The sequence below is a fragment of the Notechis scutatus genome, chromosome 4 (assembly GCF_049901735.1).
Source record: "Notechis scutatus isolate UNSWTSFEM ecotype Mainland chromosome 4, rNotScu1.2, whole genome shotgun sequence".
In the NCBI taxonomy this organism is placed as follows: Eukaryota; Metazoa; Chordata; class Lepidosauria; order Squamata; family Elapidae; genus Notechis; species Notechis scutatus.
This window is the reverse complement of record NC_142012.1, coordinates 70,005,283-70,032,082: the sequence shown is the minus strand read 5'-3', so window position 1 is coordinate 70,032,082 and position 26,800 is coordinate 70,005,283. Positions and strand designations below refer to the sequence as shown.

Here is a 26,800-nt window from a genome sequence, read left to right as displayed (position 1 = left end):
TCATCTGTCTCTACTCCTAAGATCAATATTCAGAAGCTTAGATACATTTAACATGAAAGCTAGGTTGTCTTGGAGAAACTGATTTGTTTTTTCTAAAATATGAAATTTAAATTTAAAATGTCAGTACCTAGAAGGTCTTTTAACAGATTTTAGGAGACTTATATTATTGAATGAAATCTACTGGAAACAGTTATATCTGGAATGAGAAAAGTGCCAGAGGAACACAGGGCTGAAAAAAACAGAAGAACCATTGACCTAGAAATCTATTCTTAGTTTTGGTTATTGTGCAGGAGGATTCCAACTGAATAGATTTAAGATTTCCAATATATCTCAGAAGAATTAATAGCATTGGACAAAAATTGCAAAAACTGAATTTTATGTCATAGAATTCTTCACTCATATTTGCTTGGTCAATTTTTCTGTTGTATGAGAAAAAATATACAATCATTTGCATTTTTTTGCTGTATCACATTATGAAAGGAAGAAATTCTATGTTTCAAACCAAATACTCCCAGTAACCTGGGCCAGATGAGGCCACCTCTACACGCACCTCCTGCAAAACTATCAAATATTTCTGCCGAGTTGAAGCTCTGTTATTTAACCGAACATAAGTGAGATACTGTGAAGGCCTTTATGTAAAGAAAAGTGAAAATAAGTTTTTATTATAGCTTAAGATAGTAGAGGACAATAAACTTCCAGATGCTACTCGAAGTCCTTTGCAAACATGCCTGCATCTCAAGAAACGAGCCAGTCTAAGCAGTTGGTTTGAATGTTGAGCTTGTTGTAAGCTAAAAACACGTCTCCAGAGTTTTCAAACAAAACATGCTTTGCTCTGAACCTGTAACATGTGGGCATTAGTAATTTTATTTTGCATTTCCCAGACTGTTAAAACAAAATTTAAAATATCAGGATAGTCAGATAGAAGCCAAGAGCAATCATGATTCTGTGACTGGCTTTGACTAGATAAGGTGCTCTCGAGTGCTGATGTGGGTGTGAGAGCCTGGGAAAAGACTCTTGCTTAAGCATGGGACTATTAAGAGCTCCGATGTCCTTTCCAGCCTTCTGATTCTATGTTCTATGGGCCAACAGTGTGCTGCAGCTGCCAAAACAGCAAAGGCAGATCTAGGTTCTATCAAAATAGGGATCACAAGAAGTGTCATAAATATCACAAGAAATGATATTGCCTTATACTACACAAGCGAGGTCACACTTGGAATAGTGTCGAGTTTGCCATGATACAAAAAAAAAGCCTAATACTTTGTTTTCCTGAAAATAAGACTGCGTCTTATATTATTTTTGCTTCAAAAGATGCATTTGGGCTTATTTTCTGGTTAGGTCTTATTTTCGGGAACATGCTGTACATGTCAGCCACCTGGCTGACGATCTTAACTGGGGCTTATTTTGGGGGCAGGGCATATTTTACGACCATTCTGAAAAATTGTGCTTATTTTCTGGTTGGGTCTTATTTTCAGGGAAACATGGTATATATAGGTATGTCTGTTGAAGATTATGACACATAAACATTTTTATAACTAAAGTAATTACTATAAGTGTTTTTTACATTTAATCTTGACACCTCAAGGTAATGCTGCAGAAGACTTCAGATTGAAAGTGTATTCGTGGGAAACAATACTCAGCTCAAAAGAGGACTTTCCTTGGAATAAGGCAACTTCCTAAAGCTTGATCCCGAGTAGGCAGACTAGTCTTCAAGGTGAAGCACAGAATAGTAGAGAGGCTGATTTTTAAGTACGCTAGTTCCCAACAGCTAAAGGCATCATATACTAAATACCCTGTCAAAGGATTAAAATGATTTTGTTACATACTCTCCCAGTTGGTTTGCTGTTTAATAAAAGAAACTGTATTTGTTGTCTTTCCGTGAAATAAATTACAATAAAAACACCTCATTAAACAACAACTCCAATTTTTAGAAAAATTCAGTTAGATCCCAAAGGCATGCAAACAAATTTACTTATAAATTGCTTTTCCTTCCAAGTGGAGGGATATACATATACAATTCTTAGTGTAACAGAATAACAGATTTGGAAGGGACCTTGGAGGTAATCTAATTCAACCCTCTGCTCAAGCAAAAGACCCTATACCATTCCAGACAGGTGGCTGTCCAGTCTCTTCTTAAAAGACTCCAGTGATGGAGCACCCATAACTTCTGAAGGTAAGACCGTTCCACTGGTTAATCGTTCTGTCAGGAAATTTCTCTTAGTTCTAGGTTGCATCTCTCTCCTTTGTTAGTTTCCATCATTTCTTCTTTTGCCTTCTGGTGCTTTGGAAAATAGGTTGACTTCCTCTTTTTTTGTGGCAGCCCCTCAAACATTGGAATACTGCTATCCAAGTCCTACTTTTCACTAAACTAGACAAATCCAATTCCTGCTCCTTAATAATCTTTGCTGCTCTTTTCTGCACTCCTGTCAATGTCACTACATCTTTTTTATAACATGGTGACCAAAACTAGATGCAGTATGCCAAGTCTGGTCTTACTAAGGCCTTTTTAAAGAGGTAATAATACATAATACATACATACATACATATATATACACATACATACATACATATACATATAAATCAGCATCATGTTGAAAATCACTAAATCTGGGGACACTGGAATTGACTTTGACTTCACTAAGGTGATCTAATAAATTTATGGCAGAGAAGGAATCCAAGCATTCTGAGTATCTTAGACCCTGCAAAATATCTTTGCCGTTCTGTATAATGCACAGAGATGAAGAATTCACCTTAAATTCAAATGCAATTATGCTGTTTCTTCCCTTTCCCTGAAAATAAGACTTATTCAAAAAATAACCCTTGGCATGTTTTACGTGCGCACCTAATATAAGCCCCACCCCTCAACATAAGCCCCATTAAAGAGCCTGCGCCACCGGCTGACTGCCCATTCCATCTGGTTGCTTGTAGTGCCACAGCCATGAAGCGAGGCAGGGTGGTGGTAGAGCTGCCCCACACCGGATTAAGTCATGGCCCCCATAGGCCATCCACACCCCAACACCTGTCTCGCGGTAGCAGTACTGATAGCCATGTGCAGCAGGAGCCCATGTGGTCGCCAGCCCATTTCTGCTTGCTCGTGGTGGCAACAGAACAGGAGGCTGAGCAGTGTGCTGATGCCTCAGCCATGAGGTGAGGCAGGTGTTGGGGTGTGGGTGGCTTGGCTATGGGGGCCCTGAGGTAAGCCAGTGCAAGGCACGTGGGGCAGTTCTACCTCTGCCTCACGGTGGCTGCATTGGCACACTGAGCAGCCTCCTGCCCCGCCACAAGCAAACAGAAGAAGTGGGCCTCCCATACATGGAAAAATAAGCCCTAGTACTTATTTTACGGCCCAAAAGAAAGTAAGACCCGGTCTTTTTGGGGGGGGGAAACATGGGTATGTCAACAATCTATATGATGTAAGTATCTTGAAACATTAAAAACAGCTCAGAGAATATGACATGATACTTAATTTCATAACCATATTTTAGTTTAACTGCTTTACTCGATGAAGGTGAGATTTTAGACTGTCCAAACTTTATTACCTGCAGGTTTGATCTTCAAATCCTGCCATCTGGCAGTTCAGCCTACAAACAAATGAATGGCATTTTGTTTAAACACAGCTTTTGGTTATCTTTTTTGGAATGCAAATGGTTCAGTTTTGCTCAACAAGAGTGAAATAGTGAAGAACGGAATAAGGAACAAAAATGACGTTTGAAAATGAAGGAGACACGGCCATGGGATTTCTATGTAATTCTGATTAAATCTTTCCTTCTATAGTGCTGAAGAAATTTGATGGTGATCTTGCTGGCCCTTTATGTATTCTGAAGTTGAAGTGGCAGAGAATAGGTGTTGCCCCAAACTTCAAAATGGGGAGAATGATTAAATTCAGACCATTCACTATGACATGAAGAGTAGACAGAACCTAAAACAAAATATGAGAGGTTTCAGTCAAGAGATCATAAAAACAATGCAACAGTGAAATCAGCATGAGTTAGCATATTAACAAAATAACCATATCTTGTTTATTCTCATTAAGTAATTCTTCCACAGATCACTGTACAAATGGACCTTTCAAATCTTGAAATCACCAAGCATTTGATGAAATACTTGAGGACATTCTGATAAGCAAAGAAGTACTTTCTGGACAACGTAACAGTGAGAGAGAAAGTAATTTTGAAGTACTCAATAAATGAAATGGTAGGAATGACAATTAGATCTGCGTATGATATAAAACCGTGGTATGGAAAAGATAACTAGAAAATAGAAAAAGGGAGTCCGTTGCTCAGAAAACAAAAATAGGTATATAGGATATCTCTTTTTTAAAATCTCTGAGTCAACACAACATGCCTGGATTTCCTGATGGTGTCCTATTCAAGTAGCAGTAAGACCAAGTTCTGCTTAAGTTTTTCAAGTTCAGCTAAGATCAATCATCTACCAGGAGCTTTGGTGCTGATAGTACTTCAGACTGAGTGATACAACTGCCAAAAAGCATTACACAATTCCACAAAAAAACATCTTCCAAACCACAGAAAGTAACAGTTCAATTTTATTTTGCTTTGGTCAGCCTTGCAACATGTTCCAGGTCTATAATTGTATGCAAATGAAGAGATTTGGTCATTCAGAGAAACAGAGTTAAGCACCCAGACGGTCTTACCTGCGAGGTCTAGCCCAAAAGGGACACAAGCATGACTATACCCATAAACTGGATGAAGAGCACTGGAGGTGTCAGAAATGACCACACAGGCCATAAGGAAATGTTAAAACTGGAAATGAAAAAAGAATGATTAATTTTAGTTTAACATTAGCAATTTTACATGTAGTTTATCATACTTATGCTTAACCTATTACTTAAAAAATCTCTTTTGTTCATCTTGAAACGTCTTCCGGTAATCTATTCATAAATAAATATATGTTCACACACAGAAACACAAATATCTTTGTTTTTACTCTTGCTAAGTCTCTTACCTTTTTCTCTAGATGGTATTCTAAATTTAAATTAATTCATAATTATAAAAAGAACCATGATAAATACCAGTTGTCCTCACTAATAGGAACAGGGGAATTCCATCACTAAAGGTCGTAGTCATCAAGTACATCATGTGACTGATGACTTACAACGTCAGTTGCCAGGATAATTAAATGAATTGTCATGGTTTAGTAAACATATCCCATGACTACAATTCATATTGCAGGCTTCCCCATTGACTTTGCTTGTGGAAGCATCTCTGAAACTTGCAAATTGTGACCATATTTGATCGCAACTGCAATATGGTTGCCAAATGGCCAAATTGATGTTACATGACTGACCAAATGTATGCTACAATGGCTACTATGAAGACCCATTGTAGCTATGAATGGTCACTGAATGAATGGTTGGTAACCAAGGACTATCTGTAATTGATATACATGTGTGTGCACTCTGGAAAAAGCTAGCAATTCATAAACCATGTTCTTGAGATTTTATAAATTTGCAGATTAAAATGTTACTTCACAAGATATATCAAGGAATTAAGCCTGGATTAGATTTCTCTGTCACTGCATATCAGGAATGTATGGCATCTGTCGTTTGGGGAAGATTGCAGAGGTATTGCATTTCTATTTCTGAACATGGTAACATTGTGGCTAGGAGATGGTCAAACAGTAAGGCACAGAACAGGAAGTAGGATCAACCAATCAGCATGCAAGGACATGCGCGTGCTCCTGTCTGCAGCCATCTGCAACCCACACTTACCCATCAACCCCTTTGCAGTGTAGGTATGTGGTGATGCCTACACACAGTTGCAGACAACTTAATTCAAGCTTTAGGCTACACTAGTATTTAGGAAATATATGTAATATAAATTAGCACTTAATTTAAACCAATGATTTAAAACTATCCCTTTTTCCTAGATTATTTATAATCAATCTAGTTGAGAGCCAGTTTGGTCTAGGAATTAAGGCACCAGGCTAGAAACCAGGAGAATTCTGAATTCTGTTTGCAAGGCGGCAGCATGAAAGCAAAGCTGGGTGATTTGGGGCCAGTCCTTCCCTCTTAGCCCAGGTTTGGGCAATCTTAGACGTCAAGCTTGGGCAATTCCTGTCACAACCAATGGAGCAACGATCAGTTGATCTGAAAAAGGTGGACCCTGCATTTGCCAGGAAATGCTAGTAAGAAAAAAAATATAATCACTCTAGTCTATTCCACAACAGCACAAGGGCAAGGGCAATTTAATACCTATATTTGATCCAATGTGAATCCTGTTACAGTATGAAATGGCCCGCTTTCAAAACAGTGAACAAATCTATATTGTTCCCTCACCTGTCTTATTTCATGTACAATGAACCAATGCAATATAATTGCAATTGGAGAATGCAAAATCACTTTTTATTTTTAATAAAAAGATTTAATCCAGTACCCCTTTAATTAAATTAAACACTTTGGAAGCGATGCCAATCTGGCAATGTGGCATACATTAAAGTATTTGATTACAGAAAAAAAGCTATATGGAATATGGATGAGCTGCCATGTATATCCATGGATTCCTCATGGACCTGTATGACTTCCAGGGAGCTCCTGGGACATGCCCCAGGTGAATCAGGTGTGGAACAAGACTCCTTCTGAACAGCCTCATTCTGTTGACTAAAGCTGGCAGCTTCTGAGGAGCCATGAGAAGTGAAGCAACGCAGAATAGCAGTGGACATAACTTTGTTTTTGAAATAATTGAATAATTGGGGGGAAAAATTCTATGTTCAACACACTGGAATTAGCTTAACAGTGCAATTTAAAGTGTTGGCTTTAACTCAAAAACCTTTATGGTTTGCCACTGAGGTACCTCTACCACCACAGAGCTTACCAATCTATTGAGCCATCTAGAGAGAAACTGCTCTTAGTGTTTGATCAGGAGGGGTAGCTTCATAGTAGCAGGAGTGGTTCTGTGCTTAAGTTACATTATTATATTATTATATTGTTTTGATTTTATGCTGATTTTATTCCTATTGGGGATTTTAACTATTTTTTTCCTAAGTTATGTTAACCAGAAAGTGGTTTGATTGCAGTGAGATATAAATGTAATAATAAAATATATTACTTTGCTGAATACTTTTTCTCTATACCAATTTTAATCCCTTTATCTAAGTTAGAGACCCCAGTTCATTCTTTGACAAATCTGGAATTTCATCAGGACCGAAAGTCTCAACAACATATGGTGAAGCTAAATAAATGGCTCTGAAACACCCTGAACATGTTAAATTTTACACAAGCTTTTAAAATGGCTTCAAGAGAGCTAAAGCTAACATGATATAACAGCATTACAAAAATTGACCTTATTGTCTCCTCTCACAAATATTTTAACAGTTACCTTTAAGTTAGGTCTCTCCATTAATATCAGTTTATTCTATGACTGGCCAACTTACCAAACTGCTGCAGCAATAAAGCTAGCAGTTGTGATGGGAACGAGAGTGGGATAGCTAGTTTCATAGTCTGCAATTCCATGATACCATTCGAGATATATGATGCAATAAAATGCCACTGACAGACTGACTGCTAATAAACAGCAGCCAAGGACAAACCACCCACTGCAAGACAGAGAAAAGGAGAACTGAGTAAGTGCCACAAATAAGCTAGCTGATCTTGTATTAAGTATACATCAATGTTATGAACATTGGCTCAATTAGGAGGCTAATCCAGATCAGGACTGTTCTTACATTGGCTGAGAAAGACTTATGTCTTTATGGTGCTTCAGGTTTCAACTGTTAAGAGGTCCACCTCAGGTATGTGTGGGACTTTTTAGCATATGGGCACCTGAGAAACTAAGACTGGAAACACAGGAGAGAGAGAGAAAAGAGACCTGAGTTTAAGTAAAACATTTGGACAACCTTGTCTGGGCTCAGAAGCCAAATATGGTTAGGTGTGGTTGGTATTTAGAGGATGATTTCTAGGGATTCTGACTCATGAGATTAAATTTAAAAACAAACTAGACTAGAAAATCATGATTAAAAATCATCCTGTAAGAAGGCAATGGCAAATCATCCGATAGATAGATAGATAGATAGATAGATAGATAGATAGATAGATAGATAGATAGATAGATTGATAGATAGATGATAGACAGACAGACAGATAGAATGGATATGTTCTCTGATTTATTTATGGGAAATAGAGCAATGTAAAGTTTAATTTATAAATAAAAGAATGCTGTAATTCTAACTGTAATTCAATTATTTAACAATGAAGGGAAAAAGATTTAAAATCCCCAATTTTACCTGAAATTTTGAAATGATTCACGCTAACTAAATGTTTGCACAAGCTAACTAAAAGAAACTGATTTACATAGTAATATGTACATACTATACACTCAGGAATCATTATGTTCAGAACATTTTATTGATAAGTTATTCAGAAAACTCTAGTGGGGAATCCCAAAAGTGCTTTTTTCAAGAGACAAGTGGGCTTTCTGTTTTTTTTCTCTGAATATGTTTTGCTTCTCATCCAAGAAGCTTCTTCAGCTCTGCCTGGATGGTGGAGAATGGAAAGATTTATACTACTTGCAAACAGCTAGTCATTTGCAAATCTTTTAAGAGCCATTGAGGCCACTTGAACAGTTATCTGTGCCATCAGGGTCACCTGTAGTGCAAATGGGGGTGGAGCAGGGCTGTCAAACTTGGGTCACCCTGCTGTGATGACATGAGTTTGACACCCCTGATGTGGAGTCTCCTTGGAACTGTTGAAAGGACTGTGTTGTAGACTGGACATAGATGATATGGTATCCCTCCCCTTCTGTTCAGAGAGGGCTGTTCAATTTTGACATAGATGGCCTCTTTGACCCCTATTTCAAACCTCTCTGTCCAAAATGTGGACTTTGCTGTCTTCAAAAGAGTGGCCTGTTTTTTTAAATGCAGATGGACTCTTGAAAAAAGCACCTTTGGGACAACCATGACCCAAATGACTGAGGAATCTCATAGATGCTCTAATGGGGAAGTGTAATTAGTTCAAAAACATGCAGATACAAATCAATCCAAAACAATAAGACTAGTTTGCTTACTATAAAAAAAATAGTGGGGTTGAGCTTGAGAACACATTTGCCTTGAAGAAGCTAGGATGGAACTTGGAAGGTCTCCGTACAACGCTGGGAATTGGGGTCAAAGGAATCAGGTTACAAAAAAACCCCAGGAGCAATCAAGTAGGACAGAAGAAAATGATGAGTTTGCAGCTGCTTGTTTTAGTTGTCTTAGACTCTTTTTTTCTGCAAAAGGTTCAGTAATTATGCAGAATATTAGTACAAGTAGTCCTCAACTGACAACAGTGACCATCTGAATTATAAAGGCGCTGAAGAAAAGTGACTTTACGACTGTTTTTCACAGGTTTGACTGTTGCAGCATTCCCATGGCCACATGACAAAATTCAAATGCTTGGTATATTCACACTCATATTTATGATGGTTGCAGTGTACTGGGGTCATGTGATCACATTTTTGCGATCTTCTGACAAGCAAAATCATGAAGGAAGCCAGATTCATTTAACAATCGTGTTACTAACTTAGCAGCTGCAGTGATTCACTTAACAACTGTAGCAAGACAGGTCGTAAAATGGGGCAAAATTCACTTAACAAACATCTCACTTAGCAACGGAAATTTGGGGCTCAATTGTGGTCATAAGTCGAGGACTCCTGTACCTGCTCCAAGAGTAACTTTGTTTCTTTTTTTTTTTTTTAAACAGGCAGAGAAATGGGAGGGGATTGAGGTGGGGAAATAATTCTCTATGCAAGTAACAAGGTAGTTTTTTTTCTTTTAATTGGTTTAAAGGTGGGAGGGGAGATACATTCTGTATTTTTGTGTTCAATTACAAACTTTTAAATTAATATCTTAATTTTCTATACCAATATATTATCTGCACTGTATATTTGCTAACATCAATATTTTCTAGGCTAGGGTTGGACAATTAATTTTCAAAAGGGGCCGTATGAAAAACTGGGACTATTGTCCCACACCAAAGGCCAGGCAATGACTGTCAAAGGGCCAGATGTAGCCTGTGGGCCACAAAATGCCCAGGTCTGGTCTATATTTTGTATGGATCCTAATTTTATTATTCTATTCTATTTGACCCTTTTATATATATTGACAATACTGAATTGGAACGTAAAAGGGATATTATTATTAAATATAGATATTTAAATAGGTGATGTTATATTTATACAAGAATCTTGTACAGGTAGTCCTTGGTTTACGACCACAACTGCTCCCAGAATTATGATTGCAAGTTATTGTGGTTGTTAAATGCGGTGTAAGGACAATTGTGGCTGTTCCTGTTGCAACTGTTAAGCAACCACATGGGTCATTAAACAGAACATAGGCCAGGGGTGTCCAACCTTGGCAATTTTAAGACTTGTGGACTTCAACTCCCAGAGCTGGCTGAGGAATTCTGGGAGTTGAAGTCCACAAGTCTTAAAGTTGCCAAGGTTGGACACCCCTGGCATAGGCTGTCTCGGTGTGTGTGGGAGCTCTGGGAGAACTGCACTGCAGCAGCTGATCACCCCCTCCTCTTAGCTCAAGGTAGGGGAAGATGCATAGCTTCCTGCCCTGCTTGGAAGTTCCCTCCCCCTATCATGCCTCCTCCACTCCACTCTTCCAAAAACCGCCTTTCCAAAAAGAGTGTCCTGATAATGTGACTTGCAGCCTTCCAACAGAGGGTGCCTTGTGCCACTCTGGAGTGGGCAGCATTTGCATATGATCTCTCAGAAGAGAACGATTTTCCAATCCAATCTCTCAGATTTCTTTCTGAGATTCCGAGAATGGTCGCTGTTTCCAGAATGGTGCAAGACAGCCTCCACAAAATCCTGTGCGGTGCATTAGCCACTTCTCTATCTAAAAGGTGATCTTTAGAAATTGCATTTTGGAAAAAGAGGTCACTGATGTGCCATATGGCCTTCCTATACAGAAACTATATAGCTTTTCTTGGAGAAGGTGCCATTTTAGGAGCATCTCAGAGAATATCTAAAAGAAGGTTGGTTCACATTATTACTACACTGGATATATGAAGAACTTTGGATACATTTGCTAGGAATGTGACCAGAAAGTATACTCATGGAAAAGTGCTTATATCCTAGACCTGTGATGGCAAACCTATGGCATGCGTGACAGAGGTGGCACGCAGAGCCCTCTCTCTGGGCATGCAAACCATCGGCCCAGCTCAGCTCTGCCACGCATGTGTGCTTCCCGCCGGCAGCTGGTCTTCAGGTCTCTTGCGCCTGCGCGGGGAGCGCACACATAGGGGACTGGGCACACATGCGGGAGTCATGTGTACATGTGGGGGGCCCACACATAGGGGTCATGAGCGCCTGCACAGGGTGCATGCATCGGCCGTGTGTGTGTTGCATTGGGCGTTTGGTGCCGAAAAGGTTAGCCATCACTGTCCTAGACTCTAAATATTGGTTGAATGAAATTTATAAATTCTCAGCTTTTAAATTATCTAGGGACCAACTGAGAAACTAGACTGAACAATACATGTTTTCCCTACTTTCTAGGATTCTCTCTCTCTTTTTGTTCTTTATGTGGACAGAGTGTATTACTGTCACAAACCAAAGTTAAAAATAGAACACATTAAAAATAAAAATAGGAATAAAAGACACAAAACAGGATAACAATGTTATGATTAGTGTTGTCCTCCAAGTAGTTCATTATAGCAGGGGTCCCCAACCCCCAGATGGTGGTCTAGAACCGAGCTGTAGCCCATTCAGAATCAGGCTTCGTAAGTGGTGGGCGAGTTTGTGCATGCACGAAGCTCCATTTGTGAGCAGTAGGTCGTTCTGTGGCATGTGCAAATGGAGCTGCACCCATGTGCACCCACCTACCACTTGCACGGAACCATCCCCACGCCAGTCCACAAAGCCAGGAAGGCTGAGGACCGCAACCTTATAGGATTAAATTTTCTGTTCAGCCTACAGCTTTTTTTGTATGTAATAGGTTAAGCTACAGTATTTTCTTAAATTACAGTATATAGTGTTTATATAATAGTAAAATAGTTATAGACAGCCAGTTCAATTTAGTGGTTAAGGCATCAGGCTATAAACTAGGAGACAGTGAATTCTAGTCCTGCCTTATGTACAAAGCCAATGACATGACCTTGGGCCAATCATTTTGTCTCAGTACTAGGATAGGAGACAATTTGGCAAACCATTTTTGAAAAATCTTATTAAGAAAATTGCAGGAACTTATCCAGGCAGTCTCTGAGAACTGGACATGATTGAATGGAAGAAAAAAAATAGTGATATTTCTATGTAGCTTTCATATAATACAAAGTTTTAAGGTTTTAGAAACACATTTTAATTGTAAAGGTTTTTAAGTTAAGCTCTATATGAATTTATTACCAAATGCTCTTGACAATATATTTTTTTAAAAAGGAATTTCCTTCACTTTTTCATCAAAATGATAAATGAATCATTGAAGAATAAGGACCCAAGACTGAAACTTGTGGCAGCCCATTCAGTCTTTCCTTTATTTTATTTGGGACTATTGATAAGTATCACTTTTTAACCACTAAATTGTCATACCATTCAGCCTGTATTTAGCTAGCTTAGGCATTGAAATGTTATGGGTATTTAGCCAAATCCGTTGGCTAAAGCAGGGGTCTCCAACCTTGGCAACTTTAAGCCTGGAGGACTTCAACTCCCAGAATTCCCCAGCCAGCTGGCTGGGGAATTCTGGGAGTTGAAGTCCTCCAGGCTTAAAGTTGCAAGGTTGGAGACCCCTGGGCTAAAGGATTTACATAAGTTAGTGTTTCCATGACCTATTAAGAAAACACATACCGTGTTTCTCCAACAATACGGCCTCCACCAATAGGAAGGCCCAGCATGTTTTTGGGCATAAAATCAAATTAAGCCCCTCCCCCAAATTTAGGCCTATTTTAAAATATGCAAAATAAGGGGGAAGGGCGGGAGACTTGCTGTTAGGAGCGCCCGGCGGGCCGGAATTCCTCGCCACCAGCCGCTCCTAACGGGCGATCATGGCCAAGCACAGAGAGCTCCCTACTCCCACCTTTGCTGCAGACACCTTTGGCACCCGCCGCTGTTGCTTTCCCTTCTGCCCATTACGCCGCCACATTTGAGCTGCCGCTTCCGTGTTTGGAGTGCGGTCGCCATTTGGAGCTCCAAACGCGGAAGTGGCAGCTCCAAACATGACGGCGGGCGATCTTTTATTTTGGTCCGCGCGAAGTTCAAAGCGAGCAAGAGGAGACTGCGATGCCTCCATCCGAGATGGCAACCTCACTAGTGGATCACAATGTGGCTGGAAGCCTGAATCGGCGGGATACGATGGCGATCTTTTTGGAGCGAGAGGAAAGGGAGAGAAGAGTTGCGAGGCGTAATTTGCAGGAGGAAGTGGGTGTACCCCACGGCAGGGAGCCCAAGGAAGAAGGGCTGGTAGGCAACGGAGAGCGTCCCGTAGCTCCGGAAGCAGCCTATAGACGCGCCCGGGAAGAGGCGCAGATGCTGCCTTGTAGTCCCCAAGCCAACTGCGTGCGCCGCCTTTAGTTATGTGCGCTCCGCGCTTTGGGCATCTCCGTGTGATCGCGACCCTGTCCTTTCCACCTGGCGCCCTTGCTGCTTTCTGGCTCTTTAGCAAGGCATCGCAGTCTCCCTCTCATGCTCGCTGTGAACTTCGCGCAGACCAAAATAAAAAGATCGCCCGCCGTCATGTTTGGAGCTTCCGCATTTGGAGCTTCCGCCGCCGTTTGGAGCTCCAAACAGCGGCAGTGCTCCAAACACGAAGCCGGTTGCTAAAGAGCCAGAAAGCAGCAAGGGCGCCAGGTGGAAAGGACAGGGAAAAAAACCTCAACCTTTATCGATGGACACTGGATTATGATTTATCTGTTTCTCTTGTCCTTGGAAAGAATAGTGGTGTTTTTTTTTTTCAAAATGTCTCTAAAAGGAGATAAAATTTTCTCAGAAGCATTTGAAAAAAATGCTAACTTACAGGTTTTATTTGAAAATATAAATAAAAAATTTGAGGGCCAACAAGAGTGTTGAACTAAATCCAGGATGATATCCAAAATAATAAATGGATTTCATTTGTAACTTCATGAATTAGAATCTGATCTGTTGCTGCCAGATGTGAAGTTCTTGGTTTGAAAATCAGAGATCTGCCAGAAAAGATTGAAATGAACACAAGAAATTCTGAGATAATGGAATCAATGAAGGATAAGGTTGACTTTCTTGGCAAGATGAATGATGTGTTTTTAAGAATTTTTAAATAGATGCTGCAGAGATATTTACAATAGAGACTTACAAATTTCAGAAATAAGACACAATTTTTGGCAAAGTTTCCTATTGAAAACCTAAGGAAAGGTTTTATTATTAAGAGCTAAATGAGGGTATTTGATCCTGAATGGATAGGAGATAAAGACTGTGGTGATTTGTAGTAGATAAGAAACTGTTGTAGACTATCTACAAGTAAATTACAATAACATATTCTTAACAGAGGACTTCAACTTATCAACTTTCTTCTTCATATATACAATATGATAGGTCAAACTGGGTTCCAAATAGATATAGTATATAAATTTTGAACCTCTTTTGCAAGGGGCGGGGAAGTATTATTGCTGCAATATACAGTTTTTGTCGATATTCAACTGGGGGGGATATGTGTTTCTGTTTTTTGTCCTTTTAATTCACATGTTTTTTTCTTTTTAATGTTCTTGTCTAGTTTTATGTTATCTTTTGGATTTTAATCTCGATTAAAATAAAGAATTAAAAAGTCAAAGGTTAATTGAGAATCTGAGATGATACAGCAGATCTGAGCACGGAGGAGTCCAACTATAAATGTAAAGGACAGAGTGTGAACCCAGAATTGAGCCAAACATACTCCTTAAGTCCTGAGGATCTGAGAAAAATGGTTCACTCATATCTTCTGCTGACTAACTCCTACTCAAGATATTACTATTACAAATGTATGGGCAGATCATAATCCAGTAAAAATAAAATGGAAAAAAAAATTGATTCAAATAATGGAAAAAGAAATGGATTTCTTTTTCAAGGAGAACAGAAGAGACTTCACTACAAAATGTGTGGGATACAGCAAAAGCATACATTCGGGGACTAGTTATAACCTATACAGAAAAATAGAACAAGGAAAAGAGGCAAACACAAAAGAGATTGGCAGAAGAACGTAAAAGACTGGAAATAGACTTACAAAAAGAAGAGCAAAAAAGAAAAACAAATAGAATTAAGAAAACGCAAACTTAACTTAATGGAAACAGAAGAATTAGCACTAAAGATTAAAAGAGCAAAACAAAACTATTTGGAAAATGCCAATAAACCAGGAAGATGGTTAACATATAAACTGAAAAGGGGAAAGAGAAGAAATTAATACATAGTTTGTTAGAAGGGAACACTTCACTACCAAAATGAAATTAAAAGTGATGGTTAATGGGGACATGACAGAGAATATTAACATAAGGAAAGGCACAAGGCAAGGATGCCCTCTGTCCCCTTTACTATATATATTAACATTGGAAGTATTAAACAGAAATATTAGACAAGACCCAGAAATAAAAGGAATGGAAAAACAGAAAAATACAAATTACAGGCATTTGCAGCTGACCTGGTATTCATTTTAGAAGAACCACAAAAAACTGGACCCAAGCTAATAAAAATAATAGCAGAATATGGTGAAGTGGCAGGACTGAAAATGAATAAAGAGAAAACTAAATACTAGTTAAAAATGTAACAGAGGGGGGAAAAGGTGGTAGAAAAGATAGATATTCTGATAGTGAAGAAAGTCAATACTTAGCAATACAGTTGACAGTTTGACAGCAAGGTGTATAACTATTAAAGAAAATTACTAGGTGAAATTGCTACACAAATCAGACTTGGAGAAACTGAAAAACCTGCAGCTATTGTTGATAGAAAGAATAGCTATAATAAAAATGAATATCTTGCTGAGACTGTTATTATTTCAAACAATTCCAATAAAATTAGAAAAAAAATCTTTGAAGAACAAAATTAAATGACATGAAAATATATTTGGCAAGGTAAAAAAGCAAGAATAAGATTGAAATTGCTACAAGATACTAAACACAAAGAGGGTTTTGTGCTGCCAGATTGGGAACTATACTACCAGGCATCTGGGTGAAAGAATGGGTAAATCTGAGCCATACAAGATTATTAAATTTGGAGACATGATCTCCAATTGGGGTGGCATGCTATGGTGTGGTAAAAACAAAATACATGGATATTTTCAGAGACATTTGGTTAGAAATGCATTACTGTTAGTATGGGGAAAAGTCAAAGAAAGACACTTTATGAAAGTACCAGTCTGGCTCTCCACAATGGAGGCACTGACACATCTGAATGTGATTAATACGGAAAAAATTGTGAGATGTAGGGAGACTTTAGCAATAACAATAGTACTTATATACCGCTTTATAGCGCTTTCCAGTCCTCCCTAACCTGTTTTACAGAGTCAGCATATTGCCCCCAACAATCTGGGTTGTCATTTTACCCACCTCTGAGGGATGGAAGGCTAAGTCAACTTTGAGCCTGGTGGGATTTGAACTGCCAAATTGCAGGCAGCCAGTAGTCAGCAGAAGTAACCTGCAGTACAGCACTTACTGCACCACCAAGGCTCTAGACAAAGGGGAACTCAAATCTAAACAGGAATTGATTATTCAAGGGATTGATTTAGCATGGTGGCTACATGTGCAAATTCAATCAAGATATGAGAAAGACGCAAGAATGTATGGTTTTTATAAAGCACCAACGGAATTATTAGGGACAGATGAAACATTAATTTAAAAATGTGTTACTATTTGTTGAGTATTAAAATGGAAGAAGAGCAAGTGAAAGAAACAATAAGATGGGCGAAAAAATGTGGCTATTCCATAGAACTAGATAAATGGCAGAAATTATTGGATTAAAAACTGCAAACCAACAATGTCAACGGCATATAAGGAAAATGTATACAAAATGCATTTACCACCTGCGAGATTAGTAAAGATGTATGAAAGTTTATCAGCTAAATGTTGGAAGTGTAATCAGATACCAGGTTCATGTTATCAATATTTGTTGTGGTTTACCAACAGCCGGTGCAGATGGCAGCGGAATCGGACAGTGAGGAAAAAGGGGACCAGTCAGAGTCTGGAGAGGACTTGGACGAGGGTCCTGTGTCCGATGCACGGATGGGGCGAGGACCATCTGGGAGTGGGGTGCTACCTATGGAGGCTTCGGAGTCTGGCAGCAATGAAGCAGAAGAGCCTGTTCCCAGGGTGCGTATGCGCAAAGCTGCTAGAAGGCGAGAACAGCTGAAACAGAAGGAGCGACTCGGGAGTAAGGCTGGGAGATGACTGGCCCCTCCCATAAGGGATGAAAGTCAGACCTCAATGATGAAACCTTTGCAGGAAGCAAAGTAGTTTGATAGATTCCAAGTCCTCCTTGAAGCTCTGTGTATTCTGGTTGTTTTTTTCTGGTACTTCAGTTGGTTTCTGTTATAATTAATTGGATACTTCTGTTTTTGGCAGCATTCCACAGCACTGAAAGGCATGTGCTTATCTTGGGGCAGTGGTCGTCAACTAGTGGGCCGGGGACCACTGGTAGTCCATGAGAAAATTTTGGTGGTCCGCAGAGAAATGTCACCCCCAAAGTACCCCCCTAAAGCAATTAATACAGGCTGCGCGGGAACACAAGGCTTTGCTGCCCACATGGCCCGCAGGAACACATGGCTTGCGTCGCTTGCATTGCGAACACGAGGTAGTGAGGGGAGAGGGGAAAGGGCGGAGGGGGGTAACTTGCCCCACGCGCCCCACACGCCTGGCCTGGCCATCAGGCTGCTTCTTTCCGCTTCTTTCTTTTGCTTTTGGCTGCATGCAAGGAAAGGAGCAAAAGTCTTTCTCTTCCCCAAACTCCGCCAGAAATGAGTCTTTGGGACCCTGCAAGGCATCCTGCTCCAAGAGACTGCGCCAGCGCGACAAGTCTCATTTCTGGCGGAATTTGGGGGAGAGAAAGACTTCTGCTGCTTCTGCTGGTTTCCAGTCTCTCTCTCTCTCTCCCTCTCTCCCTCTCTCTCGACGGTATCCTGCAATCCCAAATAAAGAATGATTGGTAGGAAAACAGGGTGGGGAATTTTCCTGCAGACTTTTTTTGGGATTTTCCCAGGGTGTTAAAATTATGAGTTTGGTGGTCCCTGAGGTCCAAAAGGTTGGCAATCCGTCTTGGGGAATTGTTTAAGATTGGTTCTGGATGGGAATGAAAGTAATTCCCAGCATTGCATTAAAATAGGTTTTGCTTTTAAAACAAGCTTGTGTTTAATTATGTTTGACGAAGCCTGGGTCAGAGCAATATTATCCTATGTGGTAGACATGCTCAAAGGCAAAAAAAAATACTGGACTAAAATACATAGATGCGTAGAAAAAATGATAAAACAACACGTACATTTGAAACTAAAAATATTTTTGTTGGGAATACTACTAGAACAGCATAATAAAGAGAAAACATACTTAATTTTACATGTATGAACAGCAGCACGAATTATGTTTGCACAACAATGGAAAAATGAAGAGATTCCTACAGATGAATGTGTTATAAAAAAAAAATACTAAAATGTGCAGAGATAGATTCTGTTGTCATTATGATTTAAAAAGGGTAAACACAGTTGATAATAAATGGCTTCAGCCAACCACTAACCATGAGTGACAGAAAAGTTTTTGTTATCATTCATATTCTTTGAAAAATGGCCAAGAAATCATAAATTCTGCCAGGGCATGTAAACTTATGAGCATAACTGTATATCATGTATCTGGAATGGAAGTGTATATACTTAGGATATATTGAAATAGAAATATGTTCTTATATGTTTTTCGTTCTAGCCTTTGCCTAACCACTACAGGATGAAGGCCTCTTCCGTATTTTTCCAACCAATGTGATATTGAGCTTTCTTTTGCTAGTTGGGCCTCAATACTTGATGTCGTCAATCTATCTGTTTTTGGATCTTTTGTGTGGATGTTTTTATTGAATGGAATCTATTCTATGACTGCCTTAGTCTACCTGGCATCAGTTCTTCTGGGTATGTGACCAGTCCATTTCTATTTTTTTTTACTTGTTTTGTTTTCTAATCCATGTGCTGGTCTTTCTATCCTATATTGTGGTGCCAACCATGTCTCTTCCACGGCTCTTTGCACCACTTTTGTATTGATTGTGAGATTAGTGTCCATGTTTCACTGGCATATGTTAGAACAGATAGCACGCACTGATCAAAAACTTTTCTCTTCATGCTTAGGGGAGATTGTTCTTGAAAATAACACTTAGATTGCCAAATGTCTGCCTATCATATTTAACACAACATTAAATTTCTTTTGTTGTGTATCACCTTCTTCTCCAGATATTTTTTTTTCTTTCTTTGGTGAATTTATTAAACATGACCTGGCTCTTTTTCAGGTTTAATTTTAAGCCAAATGATTCTCCTATTTAGTGCAACTGTTATCTTTGTTAACCCTTCTGGGTCTTGTGAGAAGTGAATACATCTTTCTATGTGTTTTGTATAACTATGGTTGTATCTATATAATAAATAAAATCATTTAAACAAGTCTTCTTGGCTAGTTTCCCATCCCAACTACTTCAGTTACTATCCTCTATTAAACCTTTGCAATGAAGGTATAGATAGGAATACTGAGTTATCATTCAAATGATTTTTGAATAAGAAATTTACTTTCTCAAATTGTAACATGCCTAATGTACTGACGGGTGGCAGGACCTACAAATAATTTTAGTAAGTATTTTTTCCAAATTAAAATGTAAGCTGAACATATTGTTCAAATAAAGTAACAACTTTTATTTGTATAGAAACAGATCTTTACCTTTCTTTTTGAATAATTTCCTTAACAGTTTTAAAAAATTCAACATAATATGTAATAGCTATTGATGACAATATCCAAAATGCAGAATGAATGTTAAGCCTAGAGAGAGGCTTATCCTTTTTCTCCATGCTTGTACCTGGAACTGTAAAAATAAAACCACTGTTATACTGTAAAATGCGGTAACTGAAGTCTAAGGTTAATAAATAAAACAAAACACTTTGTCATTTCATTCTTAGTTACAATTTGCTAAACCTGAACAGATTCTTCTCAAGGCTCCATGGCTTTCTTATATGCCTGTTAGAAAGCATATCCTGTGAGCACACAGCAGGATTCCCGAAGATTTAGCATGGCTGTACCAGGAAGCAGTAGAACTTTGTCTGAAGAAAGGATAAAACTACAAAAAGAAATCACTTCCAAAACCCACCCAATAACCCTTTTCTAACCAACTAACCTGTCAAAATGTTTCTATCAAGAAATTGTCGTCATTTCCTGAAAATCAGTAAATATATAAAATGCCAAACTGTATTTTCAATTTACAGTTCCATTCCTCCAGTTAGTTTTTGTGCTACAATGCAGAGTGAAAGAAATCCTAATAAATCCTCTTAGACCTCACTAAATATTAAAGCAGTATATCCATCTGCCTAAAAGCTATGAGAGCCAATTCAAGCCATGAGAACAGCTACTGTATCTTATATTTAATCTACATTCAAGCAGCGCATATTAAAATTATATATACTGGTGGTAAAATTCCCAAGATATTTTTTCTCAATAACAGAATAATAGAGTTGGAAGGGACCTTGGAGATCGTCTAGTCTAACCTCCTCAACAAGACACACTATATATATGACTATACCATTTCAGACAAGCAGCTGTCCAATCTGAAAAATCTCCAGTGATGGCACACCCACAACATCTAAAGGTAAGCTGTTCCACTAATCGTTCTGTCAAGAAATGTCTCCTTATTTCTATAGGTCGGTTCTCTCCTTGATTAGTTTTTATTCATTGCTTCTTTTCTTACCTTCAAATGCTTTGGAAAACAGATTGACCCTCTCCACATATTTTAGCCTCCAGTCCCCTAATCATCTTTGTTGCTCTTATCTTCACTCTTTGTAGATATATCTTTTTTATATTGTTGGTGACCAAACCTGGACGCAATATTTCAAGTTTTAAGGCAATAAGCCTTATAAAGGGGTGCTAACCATTCTTATGGTTTTGGTGCTATCCCTCTGTTAATGCAGCCTAGGACTGCACAGACCTTTTTAGCGGCTGCAGCACCCTGCTAACTTAAGTAATTGTCCATTAGGACTCCTAGATCCCCCTAAGCAATTAGTGCTATTGAGCCAGGTACCACCTGTCCTATTCTATACCAGTGCATTTGGTTTTTCTTGCCTAAAGAAAAACAGAAATAATTTACCTGAATTCTACAAATTAATGTATTGTTCAACCATAATGAAAGCAAACCAATACTATACTATTTTACGGACTGAGGATGGCTTCCTATTTTTACACTCTAACCATTCCCAAGTATAGAAGAGCTTTCTCCCTCGCTCGCTTTAATGTCTTGCCCTCAGCACTACTGGATGGGCGATTTAAGAGGCTCCCGATTAATGAGCGGCTATGCCCGTGATAGAGCTGAGGTTGAAACTGTGGAGCATGTCCTTTTATATTGCCCTATGTATAACACAGGCAGATCTAAGTTACTGTCTCTCCTTGAAACAGACCCTTCTAGACCCAATGTTAGTAATTTGTTCTTATATTGTCTAGGGGATGGCTCCTCATATATCACTTCTTTGGTTTCCAAATGTTTTTTAAGAGCTGCAACCATCAGAGGAGGACGCTGTAATTCCCCTTAGTCAAGTTTTTGGTGACCAATAATTGTTCATGATTCATTTTCCCATGTTCTTCTTTTGTTGTACTTGTGTTTTGGTCTGTGACCGCAAATAAAGTATTATTATTATTACTGTACTATTTGTACAGTAATGGACAATGAAAACATTATAATTTGGCCCAGTCTGGCTGGGTTAGCACGTTTTTGGGTTTCTTCACTCAGGCTGTTAGTGTGTGTGTGTGTGTGTGAGAGAGAGAGATCAATCCCCGACTTTTTTTCCTTGTTTCTGTCTGGATTATCTTTGCCAACTCTGGTCCTTTTGATTAGTGTCATCTTTTTATTGTTTATACGTTTGTAAACTGCATAGTTGCTGGGAAATGGGCAATCTATAAATTGAATAAATGCCACTGTTACTTCGATATCAAATTCAGCTGAAAGGAGTTAGCGAAGTACGGAAGGGATATCGGGAGGCTGCCCTTTCCGGGTCATCCATGCACACTTCGTGGCTTGACTACCGCAAACTGATCTACCGCCCCGCCCAGAGCCATGGGGTGAAGAGAGGGTTGGAGTGAGCTGTCATCTCCTGGAAAGCCTTCCGAGATATACGGCCCCGGTTCCCTAAGGAAGCTCCTACGTCCAGCGATCTTCCCTGCCTGACTCGGTCCAAGCACGATGGGGAGGGGATGCCCGGCCTATAGCGCAGGGGTCTCCAACCGTGGCCACTTTAAGAACTTGTGGACTTCAACTCCCAGAGTTCCTCAGCCAGCAAAGCTGGCTGAGGAACTCTGGGAGTTGAAGTCCACAAGTCTTAAAGTGGCCACGGTTGGAGACCCCTGCTATAGCGGACACGCCTGGAAACCGCCTGCTACCGATCAGTGGTTTCGGGGTCATCCTGAACTTTGGCCCCCGGAAGTATTTATCAGCGCCCGAATGGGAACTGTTGATCCCGTGCAAGCAGGCGCACCCAACACGAGGCCCTCCGAAAGCCTCCCCGCCCCCAAGTCGGGGCACTTCCGAGTTAGACGCCGAGCGGACGCAGCAGCACTCGGCAAGGAGACGGCGCAGTCCCTCGGTTCGTGCACCAGCCCGCTTCCTTGAGTCAGCCAACACTTACCCGCTGTCCTGCTGTCCTGTCCTGCTCCACGGCCGCTCCCCCGCCCTCGCCGCCGCCGGACCAACAACTCTACTTCTTTGCCGTTCGGCATCTTGGATCCGGCGAATGGAGGGCGGCGGAAGTGACGTAAGCGGAAACCACGACACAGCCTCACCGCCCCGCCCCCCGCCCGTTCTGTTCTGTGGAACTGGCCTTGCTGGGGATTATCAATAGGCCGTTCTGAAGCGGCTGGCGGGGCCCGAAGTTCGTCTCTCAGGCCTCGGCTGCTGGCGAGTAGATTCCCCGGGGTCCGCCAGCAGGGAGGAGCGTCCTTGGGGAAGTACAGCTGGGGAGCTAAGTGTGTTTCTGTACCGTTGTAGGAATATTTATGTTCATGATATGTTGGTCGTATGTTATGGAATATACACTGCTCAAAAGAATAAAGGGAACACAAAAATAAGACATCCTAGATCTAAATGAAAGAAATATCCTTATTAAATACTTTGTTCATTACATAGTTGAATGTGCTGATAACAAAATCACACAAAAATTATCAATGGCAATCAAATTTAGCAACCCATGGAGGTCTGGATTTGGAGTGACACTCAAAATTAAAGTGGAAAAAAACACTATAGGCTGATCCAACTTTGATGTAATGTCCTTAAAACAAGTCAAAATGAGGCTAGGTAGTGTGTTTGGCCTCCACTTGCCTGTATGACCTCCCTACAACGCCTGGGCATGCTTCTGATGAGGTGGCGGATGGTCTCCTGAGGGATTTCCTCCCACACCTGGACTAAAGCATCCCCCAACTCCTGGACAGTCTGTGGTGCAACGTGGCGTTGGTGGATGGAGCGAGACATGATGTCCCAGATGGGCTCAATTGGATTCAGGACTGGGGAATGGGCGGGCCAATCTATAGCATCAATGCCTTCGTCTTGCAGGAACTGCTGACACACTCCAGCCACATGAGGTCTAGCATTGTCGTGCATTAGGAGGAACCCAGGGCCAACTGCACCAGCATATGGTCTCACAAGGGGTCTGAGGATCTCATCTCGGTACCTAATGGCAGCCAGGCTACCTCTGGGGAGCACATGGAGGGCTGTGCGGCCCCCTAAAGAAATGCCACCCCACACCATTACTGACCCACTGCCAAACCGGTCATGCTGGAGGATGTTGCAGGCAGCAAAACATTCTCAACAGCGTCTCCAGACCCTGTCACATTTGTCACATGTGCTCAGTGTGAACCTGCTTTCATCTGTGAAGAGCACAGGGCGCCAGTGGCAAATTTGCCAATCTTGGTGTTCTTAGCAAATGCCAAACGTCCTGCACGGTGTTGGGCTGTAAGCACAACCCCCACCTGTGGACGTCGGGCCCTCATACCACCCTCATGGAGTCTGTTTCTGACCGTTTGAACAGCCACATGCACATTTGTGGCCTGCTGGAGGTCATTTTGCAGGGCTCTGGCAATGCTCCTCCTGTCCCTCCTTGCACAAAGGCGGAGGTAGCGGTCCTGATGCTGGGTTGTTGCCCTCCTACAACACCTGGGCATGCTCCTGATGAGGTGGCAAATGGTCTGAGGGATCTCCTCCCACACCTGGACTAAAGCATCTCCCAACTCCTGGACAGTCTGTGGTGCCACGTGGCATTGGTGGATGGAGCGAGACATGATGTCCCAGATGTGTTCATGTGGAAAGGGAACTTCACGAAGACAGTAGTGTCACAAAAACAGGAAAAGCCCAAGGGGAACATCAGGTCAGCCATAAAACAAACTTACATAGGAAAAGGAATCAAATAAAAAAGGTATTAAAGAATCCCTATAGACAAAAGCCTAAGTAAATAAGAAAACTAGACAAATAAGAAAAGGAAACAAAAAGATAATTTAGAAAACCCTTACAAACACAGGACATACCAAATAAGCAAAACAAATAGACAAAACACACAAAATATAAATTACAAAAGGGACAGACAGGAGATTGCCACAGAACAAATATGCAAAACTATCTTAAAGTTAAAAGAGATTAGAGAAAACCAATAATACAATCTAGCCACCCCGCGGAGTTTGCCTTCCACACCCCGTGGAGTTTGCCCTCTGGCGGGAATAAAGACAAACTCAAACAGGATTTGAAACATTAAGCACAAACATTCACACAAAATCAACTTACAAAGGGAGAAAAGGGTATAAAAAACCAGGGACTTACCATAAGAAGCTAGCTAGCCCAGGAACGCAGACTTCTCGCTGTCCCCCGCCTTCCTGAAAAATAAAAAGAACCAGCTTTCAAGCAGTTGTCTATCCTTGCGCCGGAGCTCTCCCAGCAGGAAAATCGAATCCTCGAAAGAAAGGCATTTTGACACCTTTCAACAATTGGCGACCATGAAGGTTTCCCAGCCAACCCTGCCACAGGACCGGGCCCGCAGATCCAAACCCAGCCGGCATGGACCTTCTTTGTCCAGGGACAACATCCACGGACCCAGCCCGGAAGGTATAGGGTAGTAAAGGGAGTCCTTGGGCTTTTCCACTCAACAGCTGCTTGAAAGCAGTGAGTACCACTTCAAATTCTTCTACTTACTTGCAGTGGGCCAGGAGGCTGTGTGGTCCACTAGTGTCATCACCATCAGGCCGGGGATGGTGGAGCTGTCCTATGAGCCCCACAATGGCTTATCTCAGGGCCCCATAACCAGGCCACACATGCCCTGACACTTGCCTCGCCTCGTGATGGCAGCTCCAGCAGCACCATCCCCTCCGCGTGGCCATTGGCCCACTTCTTCTGCTTGCTTGTGGCCACAGTGGAGCCACAAGTGGGAGGGGATGGGTGATAAGGTGTGATGAGTAGATTAATAGTAATAGTAATGCAGACTTTGTAAATAGTTGGACAGTGTTGAGGGAATTATTTGTTTAGCAGAGTGATGGCGTTCGTGGAAAAACTGTCCCCGTGTCTAGTTCTAGTGTGCAGTGCTCTATAGTGTCATTTTGAGGAGTATTTCATCCATCTTGTTAGCAAGTGAGCGCAAATTAATCAGAAAGATTGAAGGGAGAGGGTTCCCCCCATTCCTTAGTTTATTCAAAATTCCTGCTCTTTTACCTCATCTCCTTTTTCAGAGCTGCCGCTTCTTTCCTTTGTTTGTTGTAATCCATAGCACTGGGGAATTAGTTAGAATCTCCTCCGCATTTGCAAGGGGCGGGGGGAGGAATCAGAAAGCTGCTCCTTAAAGAAACATTGCCCAATTCTTAGCAGATGGTCTTGTATGAAATCAGTAGTGAATTGCAGAGAATAATAAAGAATAAAAAAAACATTAGAAAGCATTTCACTGAGGCTGCCGTCGACAGCACCATCTTGGATCCTATATCCAAGATAGAAGTAGCCTGCAGTACTGCATTCTAACCACTGCGCCAACGTGGCTCAAAATGCTGTGGATATAGTACACTTGGATTTCAGTAAGGTATTTGACAAAGTTATTGGAATCTTGTCACAGCCCTTAATATTTAGGGGTCACTCTAGATAGGGCCCTAACATATAAGCAGAACTGTACTAGCACTAAACTGAAGATCAGTAGACAAAATAAACATATTTAGAAAATGAATGAGCTCTGCCTGGGGTGCCAAACCAGGGATTCTTAAGACAACAGCTCTAGCTCTTTGTTTCTTAGCAGGCAAATATGGCTGCCCAGTCTGGTATAAATCAGCATATGCTGGGAGGGTAGATATTGCTCTAAATGAAGCTAGCAGAATTATTACTGAATGCCTTAAACCTACCCCTCTAGATAAGATCTACACCTAGCCAGCATTGCCCCACCTGCTGTTTGCAGAGAAGAAGCATACACAGAGAGATGCAGGATCCGGGAGCAGCACTTGTCTAGAAGTGAACACATGCTCAGTTGGCAAGACAATTGGCAGAACTATGGCTGTGTACCCTGTGGGGAAAGATCCCCACCTAGCTTAATATCTGCCTTGAGCTGCAAAGCTGTTCCACATTGGGCTGCTTTGAATTAGGGCTTTCAAAGACGTGGAGACAATGGTAGGTTTCCACCTGTCGTTCACAGACATGGTCCAGTCTAGATTATTTATTTATTT

At 40.8% G+C, this 26,800-nt stretch overlaps 2 protein-coding genes across 2 annotated transcripts in view; both read right to left on the bottom strand.

The window, feature by feature from the left end:
- The window catches only part of CC2D2A (coiled-coil and C2 domain containing 2A), a 1,114,036-nt gene extending 1,087,981 nt beyond the window's left edge, over positions 1–26,055 (bottom strand). The window contains exons 1-2 of the mRNA XM_087963696.1: positions 25,812–26,055; positions 24,930–24,982 (exon numbers count right to left, since the gene is read on the bottom strand). The gene's annotated coding sequence lies outside the window, so the exon portion shown is untranslated. The remainder of the gene's footprint in view (positions 1–24,929; positions 24,983–25,811) is intronic.
- Positions 1,826–22,858, bottom strand: TMEM128 (transmembrane protein 128). The gene is made up of 5 exons (XM_026675850.2): positions 22,753–22,858; positions 19,811–19,952; positions 7,387–7,548; positions 4,649–4,757; positions 1,826–3,916 (listed from the first exon to the last, which is right to left on the bottom strand). The coding sequence occupies exons 1-4, from the start codon at positions 22,841–22,843 to the stop codon at positions 4,658–4,660; spliced, it is 495 nt and encodes a 164-aa protein (XP_026531635.2). The 5' UTR covers positions 22,844–22,858; the 3' UTR covers positions 1,826–3,916; positions 4,649–4,657.
- Positions 26,056–26,800: the final 745 nt, after the last annotated feature.

What these genes read in the sequence shown, in the direction of transcription:
- TMEM128 (XM_026675850.2), bottom strand. Translation starts at nt 22,843, where the DNA reads ATGCCGAACGGCAAAGAAGTAGAGTTGTTGGTCCGGCGGCGGCGAGGG. An exon ending in ACAGGACAGCAGGACAGCGG is followed by an intron (nt 19,953 to 22,752) that starts GTAAGTGTTGGC and finishes TTATTTTTACAG; the next exon opens with TTCCAGGTACAAGCATGGAG. An exon ending in TTTATTGCTGCAGCAGTTTG is followed by an intron (nt 4,758 to 7,386) that starts GTAAGTTGGCCA and finishes TTTCATTTCCAG; the next exon opens with TTTTAACATTTCCTTATGGC.